Source organism: Pelodiscus sinensis, chromosome 14 (genome assembly GCF_049634645.1).
Source record: "Pelodiscus sinensis isolate JC-2024 chromosome 14, ASM4963464v1, whole genome shotgun sequence".
Lineage (NCBI taxonomy): Eukaryota > Metazoa > Chordata > Testudines > Trionychidae > Pelodiscus > Pelodiscus sinensis.
Window position 1 is genome coordinate 29904348 of NC_134724.1, and position 12147 is coordinate 29916494.

Below are 12147 nucleotides of genomic sequence, written 5' to 3' on the forward strand. Positions count from 1 at the left end.
GCAAGTTCTAATTCATATAAACTGAAGTCAATCATGAGCTACTGGAAAGTAAAGGACAAGTTTAATTATATTTAACACTGAAAACTTCATGGAAATTACTCAAGTTGGGCTGTTGAGCAGTTAAAGACGCATACCCCCATTAACACATCCTGTAGCCTGAACTCGATAATCTGTTCAACTTTTTTCTTATCCAGTTTGTTCTAGCAATCTTGTTTAAGATTTATCAACAACGAGCACTGATTCAGCTGTAACATAACTACAGTGTCACTTTTTTAGCTTGAAGAATTATTTTGTCTTCCTAGTCTGCTCACTCTTACCTCAGTCCACTGCTAAAGGCAGCCCCATTCAATGCGACTACACTGGCCAGAGCCACTAACACTATATTAAAAAATGTGGAGGATGAACACAAAGCAAAGAACTGTTGTCACAAACAATTCCTGTCAAAAACAGTATCCGTTGGTCATTCAGGGCCTGTATGTACATGCCATCCCACAGGTGCCCTCTCTTCCCAGCAATGACCAATGAAAACACCATTAGCAATACTCAGATGAGCACATTAAAAAAAAAAAAATCTCAATACAGGCAGTCCCCGGGTTACGCAGATCCGACTTATGTCAGATCCGTACTTACAAACGGGGCTTTTCTCGCCCCGGAGGACGGGGGGCGGCGGGACCGGCCAGACGCGCCGCGGTCCTGCCGCCCGCATCCTCCGGGGCAAGAAAAGCTGCTCCGCGTCTCCCTGGTCTGCTGGGGGGGGGGGGGGGGGGGGCGCAGCCAGGGGGTGCCCTGATTCAGCGGAGCAAAGCCGTGGAGGATCCGGGCGGCGGGACCACCCAGACACGCTGCAGTCCTGCCGCCCAGGTCCTCTGCGTCTCCCTGGTCTGCTGGGCCCCCCCCCAGCAGACCAGGGAGACGCGGAGCAGCTTTTCTTGCCCCGGAGGATGCGGGCGGCGGGATCAGGGCGAGTCTGGGTCCCGCCGCCCGCGTCTCCCTGGTCTGCTGGGGGGGGGGGGGGGGGCGCAGCTAGTGCCCCCCTCCCCACCCCCCCCAGCAGACCAGGCTTTTCTCGGGACGCCTGTGGTAGAGCAGCTGGGGTGCTGCCGGTTGTTCCCGCAGCGCCCGCTCTGGGCGCTACTGGACCAACCCGTCAGCACCCCAGCTGCTCTGCCCCAGGCGTCCTGATTCAGCCGCTGCTGGTCAGTTTCAGCAGCGGCTGAATCAGGACGCCTGGGGCAGAGCAGCTTGGGTGCTGCTGGGTTGGTTCAGTAGCGCCGAGGAGCGGCGCTACTGGAGCAACCCAGCAGCACTCCAGCTGCTCTGCCCCAGGCGTCCCCAAGTCAGCCACTGCTGAAACTGACCAGCGGCTGACTACAGGAAGCCCAAGGCAGAGTTACTCTGCCCCGGGCTTCCTGGAATCAGCCGCTGATCAGTTTCAGCAGCAGCTGACTTGGGGACGCCTGGGGTAGAGCAGCTGGGGTGCTGGTGGGTTGGTCCCCGCAGCGCCGAGGTGCGGCGCTGCAGGGACCTACCCGGCAGCGCCCCAGCTGCTCTGTCACAGGCATCCAGATTCAGCCGCTGTTGAAACTGATCAGCGGCTGATTCCAGGAAGCCTTGGGCAGAGCAACTCTGCCTCGGGCTTTCTGTAGTCAGCCGCTGGTCAGTTTCAGCAGCGGCTGAAGCTGGACACCAGTTCCGACTTACATACAGATTCAACTTAAGAACAAACCTACAGTCCCTATCTTGTACATAACCCGAGGACTGCCTGTCTTTGGTTTAAGATAGAGTCTAGTTTTTGAAAATTTGCACTGACACAGTTATCAGATGTAGCCATCCTTATTTGTAAATCAAACGAACAGAAGGTATCTTGCGACTGACAATATATTAATAAACATGGAAATAGGAAATCTTTGAATTAAATTATTAATCTTACAGATAATTAATCTTATGAATATTTTTATTATGTGAAAGGCCTTTTGACTTACACAGTTAAAATCTTAACTGTAATGGGGTGGCACTCACCTCCTGTGAACACCCCTGTCTGGCTGAGAACATGTGCCTGCACTGCTTCTATTTATCCGCCTTTTTTGGCCCTCTGGCCGAGTCACATGTTGTGTAACTGCTCAAACCCCTTCTGGAGTACACTTTTACCAGGGATCCACCTTACTGCCTTCTGTTTGGTCTCTCAGTCTCTTCCCCCACTTGGATAGAGTGTGGTGCCTCCAGGATTTCTCCTCCTGGAGATAGCGTCCTTGCCCTTACTTTAGGGTTCTAACACAGTTTATCATATCACAGTTTATTGCCTTTGTCTACAGCAGTGTTTCCCAAATGGTGTTCCACAGAACCCTGGAGTTCTACAAAGTGCAAATAAGGGTTCCATGAGAAAATTCCATTACAATAACATTTTATCACTTAAAAAAATTAATATTTAAGCATTTATGAATTTTATTGAAAACTATTTTCATGTGTGTTGATCTCATGACCTTGTTCAGCATTTGTTTATTATTATCCCTACTTATTCGTGGTCTACTTTTTCAGCTCCATATATAAGACTGTTATTAGGGGTTCTGCAAAATTCTTTTAAGTTTAAAAGGGTTCCATGGCCAAATAAAATTGGGAAACACTGGTCTACAGTCTCTAACCAACTCTCCACTTGGAGCTGTCCATGGTGCTGCCGCTCCCTCAGCCAGACAGTCACCACTGGTGTTTACACCTTCAGATCTTGGCTGCAACCGACTGCTGCTGTGCTTTGCAGCTACTTTTATAGGCCTTGCTGGCCCCTGACCAGCTGGTTCCTTCACAGCTGCTCTAGCCTCCTTGGAAGACTTCTCTATGCCCTTTTCTGACCTCAGGGCCTGGCCCACCCCATCACAAAGCTATACCTGTTTTTAAAATCAGCTTTTTCCTTAAAGCTACACCTCCCAACAGAAGCTAATTCAGACATGACTTAAACAAAAATGCTGTGAAATGGTTTTGTTTCAAATCTGAAAGAATCTTCGATGTCACAAAATGTGGAGCTTTTGAAAAACTGTTCTGAGTATACGTGTAATATAATTATGTAATATGTAAATATAGTCACTTGTCCTTAAAAAGCATTTGAAAAATCCCCTTGTTCACTCACCCATAGTGAGTAGCAATCTTTTCCAGGGGAATGTCATCAATTTTTGCAGAATCTATGCAGAGTGGGGGTTAGCGGGTGTGGCTGGCAGACTGATGGAACAAGTTAAAAAAGTATACGGAAGAGATAGTAAATTACATTTTTAAAATGCATTAAGTAGAAAGCTAACTGACAGAACAGTTAAACAGAAGACAGTTTATTCCTCTGAATACGCGTGGGCCTTGGTTGTACACAGAATCCTAGGACTGGAAGGGAGCTTGAGAGGTCAAGTCCAATCCTCTGTCCTCACAAACAGAACCAAGCACTGTCTAGATCAGTGGTGGTGAACTTCCAGCCTGCGAAACAATTTAATCCAGCAGCAGTGAAACACTGCAGGGAGTCCCAGGGGCTGCTTTAAAAAACTTCCCCAGGCTCCCCTGCAGAGTGGAATGACCCTTGAGTTTCCTCTCCTGCATGCAGGAGACCTGGCCAGAGGGGAAAGCTCCATGTGCTGGAGCTCCTACGCAAACAGGAGCTCTGCATGTCTGTGTTTGCTGCAACCCCTCCACCCCGCAACTGTGAAGAGGCTGGAACTGTTAAGGAGGCATACAGGGACCAGGAAGGAAAGGGGATGGGGAAATCCATCCCCAGAGTGGGAGGGAAGGGAAGCTCCTGAGTCGCTTTCCCTGCATGGGAGAAGCCACAGCAGGGCCAGCTTCTCTCCCCCAGCCCCCCACTCAATCTCTTCCCTGCATAGGATGTCCACATGCTGCCAGTAGTGCCCCCTTAACAGTTAAGGAGGTGTTGGGGGAAGGCAGGAATTCCTTGCAGGAGTGGGATAGAAGGGAAACCCACTCCTCAGCCCCTTCCCTGCATGAGGTTCCTTCAAAGAGGAAGGGGTGGCCACAGATGTCTATCCAACCTGCTCTTAGAAAATATATGTATTTTTCAACCTGATTGTCCGACATAGTTCTGGAACTAGAAGGTGCCAAGTTCATTTTTCAAATCCTGTCCTAAAAATAATCAATTACTAATTTATGTTTAGCACAAGAAAGTCATCCTACAACTTCAACTTATTATCAAGTTAAGATTATTTTTGTTCTGCAGTTAGTATGCTCACAATGTCTATGCTAAGAAGAGTCTCTCTCAAGAACAATTTACCATTACTCTTCTATGTTTGAGACAGTTTCATTCCTCGAATCAACATTTCCAACCTTTTCCAAGTGAGTGTGGAGTTGAACTAAGACAAGAAGTCAAGTAAATCTACAGTTCAAAGTTGCAAACCCAGGAATTAACATAATGAAATACAGCTTCCTACATTTAAATTGCAGACTTCATGAAAGATAATATCTTTCATCCGAAAATCATTAATTACTGTACAATGATCATTTGAGATGGCAGGACAGATCTGATTTACAAGGTTGCTACAGAAGACTAACTTTTCTTTCAATCTTAATATAAATGTAATATTATGAAATGAAGTCTCAAAACTACTCATGTAAGATTTATTGAAGGCAAGAGAACATCCAAACAATAAGATCGTATTTGTAATAGGGGAACACTGCCGATGGGAGAGACCACTATCCATACTAAGTAAGGCAGGGCTACTCAACACATGGCCCGCAGGTCACACGTGGCCTGCGACCCGTTTCTTTGCAGCCCATGGTGCAGTTTGGGTTGACGCAGGGCTCACCACATGGCCTGTGGGCGGGAGCCAAAACAAAAAAATTAGTCAATATCAAAGTAGTCTTCTGTTGATATGCGTTTTAGTAGTTTAATTTCTGATCTGTCACTGCTCATTAAAAGTGCTGCTATATGGGTGGAAATCAGGTAAACATTGCATTTTATTAACATCAGCAGAACTGACTTAACGGAGCCTGCGTGTTGTGTAGTCTTGCCCTAACCTTTGTATTCATGCTGTTCAGTGTGAAAGAAGCTATTTGCATATATATTTTCATGTATATGCAACCACATTTAAGTTGTGGCTCTCGGCATATGCTGTGAGTATCAGTGTGGCCCCCAGAGCTTCCAAAGCTGAGTAGCCCTGATGTAAGGCATAAAAGGAGCAAGTTAAAACTGTTTTACTATCCGACTCCCTTATACATACTTACCCTCACATAATCGGCAAATCAGTTTAAGTTGCACCATATTGGAACCCCTGCAGTGTTTCGTTCCTGCTGAATTTGATCCCAAGAAAATAGCTTTTGCAAGACAAACAGGATCTAGTTGGGAAACAAATTTCTACAATATGGACAGATTCACTACCTTCCCATTAGAATACTGAGAGCAGTAGGGGACCTATCTGCATGACAACCAACTAGGTTTTCAAATTCTGGGCATGTAAAATAACGGCAGGCAGGTTAATATTAAGTCTAACCTATGCCTCTTGCACATGTAATTTCTCATTTTTGCCAATTTCAGATCTTGTAAAAATAAAGTAAGTTTGTATCATCTGCAAAACAGTGACATCAACTGATCTAAACAGTAAGTTCTATTATTCTAAAGATTTAACATGTTTCCATACCTTACTTTTTAGGGTCCCAATTGCCCCATTAAACTGCTGTTTTAGTAAGTGGTCTTTCTAAATCTCAATTAAAACTGCCAATCACATAGTATTCAGAGGATTATAATAACATTTGTAATATCTGTCTTTGAAATTGTAAAAGGTTTTCTTTATTAGATCAAGTAAACTCTTGTAGTACAAATTTAATTTGTATTTACAAATTATCTGCTTTGTGTGGTTATGTACTGTGCATTTGGTTTTTGCACATATACTGAAATAGCAAATTGCTGGAAAAAACTATACACAGTAGTGACACAATTGTCACATATCTGACACTACTAGCAAAGATTGCTTATCTAAATATCCATTCACTTTACATTTGAGTCACTTTAATATAACTGGAGCATCCCCTGCCTACGATACATCCTGGACTGCCAGATTAGCCCCTGTCTATTGCCTTTTTTTCTATCCCAAGAAACCTGATTTGGGTTTTAAATAGCTATGAATTTCTATTTGCTTTTTCATGATTGCTTTCCTCCACCTCCCCGCCCCAGAAGAGTTGCACTAAATAAGGCAAGGAACGACAACAATTTTAAAAAAAGGACACTCATCGTGGAAAAGATATAAGACTAGAATACAGGTGATATGGACTTTATCCCTCCACCTTCATCAGCTTCCTATGTGATGCTGATCAATTCACGTAAATTAAAATTTTTAGATGTAGCTACTAAATTTTCCTCATTTTCAGGATGCTTAGCTGTGACACCTAACAACTTCATTTGAAATTACAGAGCTCTGGATACTCATACAAATCATGTCAAAACAATCTTTCTTTGATAAGATAGCAAGTCCTGTGATAAAAAGAGAGAAGTGGTGGATGTGATATACCTAGATGTTAGTAAAGCATTTGATATGGTCTCACATGACCTTCTTAGCAATAAACTAGGGAAATACAACCTATATGGGGCTACTATGAGGTAGGTGCATAACTAATTGGATAACCACTCTCAGAGAGTAGCTATTAACGGTTAACAGTCGTGCCGGAGGGGAATAACAGTGAGGTTCTGCAGGGGTCAGTTTGGGGACAGGTTCTGTTCAACATCTTCATCAGCAATTTAAACAATGGCATAAAGAGTACGCTTTTTAAGTTTTCAGATGATACCAAGCTGGGAGGGGCTGCAAGTGCTTTGGAGGATAGGGTCATAATTCAAAAGGATCTGGCCAAACTGGAGAAATGGTCTGAGATAAATGGTGGGCCAAATGCAAAGTGCTCCATTTAGGAAGGAACAATCAATCAATCAGTTTCACATATAAAAAATGTTAAGTGACTGTCTAGGAAGGAGAACTACAGAAAAGGACTTAGGGGTCATAGTGGACCACAAGCTAAATTTGAGTCAGTGTGACACTGTTGCAAAAAAAGAAAATATGATTCTGGGATGCATTAACAGGAGTGTTGTGAGCAAGACACGAGAAGTCATTCTTCTGCTCTGCCTGCTCTGCACTGATTAGGCCTAGGTTGGAGTGTTGTGTCCACTTGTGGGCACCACATTTCAAGAAAGATATGGAGAAATTGGAGAAAGTAAAGAGAAGAGCAACAAAAATGATTAAAGGTCTAGAAAACATGACCTAGGAGGGAAGACTAAAATAATTCGTCTTGTTTAGTTTAGAAAAGAGAGGAGACATTATAGCAGTTTTCAAGTAACTAAAAGGGTGTTAAAAAGAGGAGGGAGAAAAAATTTCCTCTTGGCCTTCAATGATGAGACAAGAGGCAATGGGCTTAAATTGCAGCAAGGGAGGTTTTAAGTTGGACATTAGGAAAAACTTCCTGTCAGGGTGGATAAACGCCAGAATAAATTGTCATGGGGGGGGTTGTGAAATCTCCATCATTGAGGATATTTAAGAGCAGGTTAGATAGACATCTATTAGGGATGATCTACATGGTACTTGGTCCTTTAGGGCAGGGGACTGGACTCAATCTCTCGAGATCCCTTCCAGTTCTAGTATTCTATGATTCTATGAACCTCTGAAATAAAGTCCTGGATACTTCAAGTTAAGTATTCACTCACTGAGGGCAACCAAAATGAGGATATGAAATGTGATGTTTTCTGTACTAAGAATGAAAGAGATTAGTCAACTGTCCAATAAGCAAAAGCTTATCAGGTGGTCGACACACTAGTTAACTAGTTGCTTCTCCCCATCTCTTGTTGCCTCTATCACAAAGAGCCAGTAAGGGGAAGCCATCTTAAAAACCGGTTCCCCCCAGCTTCAGCACCCTGGAAGGGGGCAGGTGTGCAGTGACTGCATTCCACCTTTGAAATGTAGCCACAGTCGGATGGGTTCTTACGACATTTCAAAGTGGAAGCACCCTTATTGACTAACTGAATAGTTGACTATTCTATTAGTTGATTAATCTAATTTTAACATCCCTATTCTATACCTTTGTTGCACTATGTAAAATAAAGATAACACTGCTCTACACCAGGGCTGTATGTGGCTACATTAGGCCCGATCTAAACCTAAAACCTATACTGACTTATCAATTTCACTAACCTACAAAACTCACACATAATATTAAGTTCACCTAACTCCCTGTAGTGATACCATTAAGTTGACAGAAGACGTGGCTACCATCTCTCAAGAGGATAGATCTACCACAGTTGTAGCCTATAGAGATAACTTTTGCATTTTACTTCACTTGGGAATAATGCAAAGAATTTACAGGCCCATATCCTGAAACTCGTTAGCACTGTGTTAAACTTTGAGACCACGGAACACCAAACAATTTTTTAAAATGTGGAACACCTATTACAATTTTTTTTTAATTTTTATTTTTTTTTAAAAGAGAGACAAAAAAAAAGAAGTAATGAAAACAAAGAAGAGATAGCGGCACACTTGCAAGGTGTTCATGGAACACCAGTGTTCCGCAGAATATAGTTTAAGAAACACTGCATTAACGTAAATTAGCATAAGGCTTTGAGGCCTACGAACTCTGGTATAGATAAATGGTCAATAGTTATTCTTAGTTTTTGGGAACTGGTAATAGTGTGTTTAAGTGATGGAAGTGTCTAAAAGAGCTCTGAACCTCTTCTAGATAACCATAGGGATGCTGAGATGATACTCAACTTGCATATGTTAGGATCCCTAACATATGTGCAGATCCCTAACTACATATTTGACCTGACAATGATTTGATGTATATTACAGTAATAAGCTTAAATCATTAATATATTTATCTGGAGGCTAAATGCTGAATATGGACAAGAGAAGTTGGGCATTTGAATCAGAGTTCATAACAGCCTCTTGGCCCTACAATAAGCCAGACCACGTAAAAAGGATCATTGTCATCCACCAGTCTGAACCATATAACTTGACTGGCATGCTACGGACATAATAAGCTGTCTCTTACCATGTGATCTGAAGGCAAGGGTATCAGAATATGAGTACAGGTTGGACCTCCCTGGTCGGGCACCCTCGGGACTTGACCAGTCCCGGATGAGGGATTTTGCCAGACCAGGGGAGGTCATATCCGGCTCCCCCCAGCCCTGGACCAGCCACCAGCCTCTTAGCTGAATCCACGTTGCCACCAGCCTTACTGCCCTGCCAGTCCCCACAACTCCTTTCCTGCTATGCCGCAGGAAGCCGGGCAGGAATAACTATGCAACTCCACTCGTAATAAAAAACAAAACACAAAGATTTAAGCATATTCACTGTGACAGACCGCTAGCGGCCCGCACGCTGGGCAGCAGGGGGAGGCGGGAGGAGAGCAGGGCCACAGGCGGTGAGCACTAGTGGCAGGATGCCGACACCGAGCGGTGGCAGGGCCAAAACCTGCCTCCTCGCCTGCGCAGCAGTAAGGACACTGGCCCCGCCCCTGCCATGCAGCCGGGAGTGGGCGGGGCGCTGAGTGACGGCCTGGTCATGACAGGAGAAGCCCACACGTCACGAAGACGGTGGGACCCCCGGGCCACGTCATGACCAGGGGGCCATTTCAAAAGGGCCTGCCGGTGTTGGGGAGGAGGGCAGCCTCCACAGCCGGCAGAAGATGAGCCCCGGCCGCGGAGCAGCCCGGGACAGCCTCCGCGGTTGGCAAGCCTTGGCCACACAACAGCACGGGGCAGCATCCGCAGACGGTGGAGGATGAGACCCGGCAGAGGAACAGCGCGGGGGAGCGGATCCCTGGAAGGAGCAGCCGAGGGCCAACCCAGGCGCAGGACACCGGAAACACGGTAGGCATGAGGGAGCCGGAGGCCAGTTCCCAGGGGCCGGTGGGGGGAAGGAAGCATCCCGGGGGGGCGAGGGGGGGGGGGGAGGTGTCCTTATGGTGCCCGTGGACAGACACGTTTTGGGAGTGAACCCCGTCTGTCGTGCAGGGACGGTGTTGCACCCTGCACTTAGGGCCCCGGGCTGGGACCCGGTGGAGAGAGCAGGCCCGGGTCCTCCTTCCCCCTTGCCCCACAACCCAGTGTCCATGGATGCTCGCCGACGTTGCTCGCTGACGTTGACAGCTTTGGCGGGCAAGGCCGGTGCATCCCACCCCAAGGAGGGGTGGAACTCGGGGCATAGAACCCCACTAATTAGACCTTAAGTCGGACGGCGGGTCCGCTGAATCCCCCCTGCTCACCCAAGACGGGGTGATCGCACCCAGCAACTCATCACATTCACAAATAAACCCTTTGGGTTTGAGGTTAATTAAGAAAATGTAAAGAAGTATAAATGACAGCTAGTTGTAACTCATTGTAATTTACTCTGATCACTTAGGGTACATCTACACTGTACACTTATTTCAAAATAAGCTATTACAGAATAGTTATTCCAAAATAGCTCATTTCAAAATAGCACATCTAAACTGCAGGGAAGCCTCAAAAGTAGTCCAAGGTAGGCTTCCCTAATGTAGACATAATATCTCAATTTAGAGCCCCAGGAGGCACTGGGGAGGAATAACTTGAAATAGCTCTTTACCAAGAAACAGCTATTTCGAAATAGGGATTATTCCTCGTAGAACGAGGCTTACAGATTTCGGAATAATTTTAAAAGAACAGAATGGCTATGTAGACGCACTGTTGTTTCGAAATAACACTAGTTATCTTGAAATAACACTAGTTATCTTGAAATAAAAGGTGCAGTGTAGATGCACCCTTAGTTAATTCACTCGAATTAAGAAAGGGATCTTTAAAAATATTTTAACATTCAAATTATGTAACATTCATATGCAGTTGTACCGTACTTCTTACCAGTTTGTTTGTATTTTGTTTAACTAAATAGAAAATATTCTTAATGTGAATAACATTAAACAAAAATTGCTCACCTTCCATGTGCATGGAAGTTTAGATGCAGAAACTGGTCATCATGCAACACAGCTCTTTTGGCACGCTGGTGTTTTTGGTGTAATGAATCCACATCATATGACAATCCTTCATAATGTCTAATGTATTTATTTAAAGGGTTTCCATATTGGCCTGTGAAAAAGAAAAAATAGTCATCTGAGTCTCAGCATATTTCAAAAGTATCAGCAAATATAACTTTATATTTGGTTTGCATTCCATTTTTCTTTTGCATTAGGTCTCCACCTAAACCAAAATGGAACCAGACTGGTTGCACTTAAAATGAAAATGTCAGAGCAATTTTTAAATGTAGGGCTGGGGGGAAGCTGACAGGTGCGGAGGAGCACATGGACAAAGACATCCTTTAAGGGAAGGTCTATTGGAGATTCTCTATATTCTAGTAAAGATGAAAGGATCAAAGATGAAAAAATATGTTAAGATCTGATGAGAATGACACCCAAATGGAAGAGAGTCCGGTTCAATCCCATTATGTAATGGCGGACAACCAAATAGTGACAAGTTTTTAAAGTGCTTATACACAAATTCTAGAAATCTAAACAATAAGATGGGTGAACTGGAGTGCCTCGCACTGAATGAGAATATTGATAAAATAGGCATCAGAAACTTGGTGAATGAGGCAAACCACTGGGATACAGTAATACCATGGTATTGAATATATCAGAAGGAAAGAACAGGTGGTGCTGGTCAGACAGGTGGTGCCGGTCAGGGAGTGGCACTACCTGTGAAAGAAAGCATACAAGTAAAAGTCTTAAATCAACCAAACCTTCCCATACAATCTTTAGGATAGAAACTCCAGAATCTAATAAGAAGAATATAACAGTAGGGATATCTATTGCCAACCAGGATGGTGATAGTGACTATGAAATGCTAAGAAAGATTAGAGAAGCTATAAAAATAAACTCAATAGTAACGGGGGATTTCATCATGGGATACAGAGAGAACGTTTCTTAACACCTTAAATGACTGCTTCTTGGAACAGCTGGATCTGGAACCTGTAGGAGAGGCCATTCTTGATTTAGTCCTAAGATCTGGTCCAAGAGATGAATATAGCAGGACTGCTTGGAAATAATGACCATACTATAATTAAATTAACATCACTGTGGTGGGGAAAACACCACAGCAGCCCAATACTGTGGCATTTAATTCCAAGAAGGGGAACTACACAAAAATGCAGTTAGTTAAACAGGAGTTAAAAGTGAAATCCCTGC

General features: G+C 44.3%; 1 protein-coding gene across 1 annotated transcript in view; it reads right to left on the reverse strand.

Moving 5' to 3' along the window:
- ADAM10 (ADAM metallopeptidase domain 10) overlaps positions 1-12147 on the reverse strand; it is a 123023-nt gene that overhangs the window by 64035 nt on the left and 46841 nt on the right. The window contains exon 2 of the mRNA XM_006112456.4: positions 10903-11053. Within this exon, the coding sequence (XP_006112518.2) occupies positions 10903-11053 (151 nt within the window). The remainder of the gene's footprint in view (positions 1-10902; positions 11054-12147) is intronic.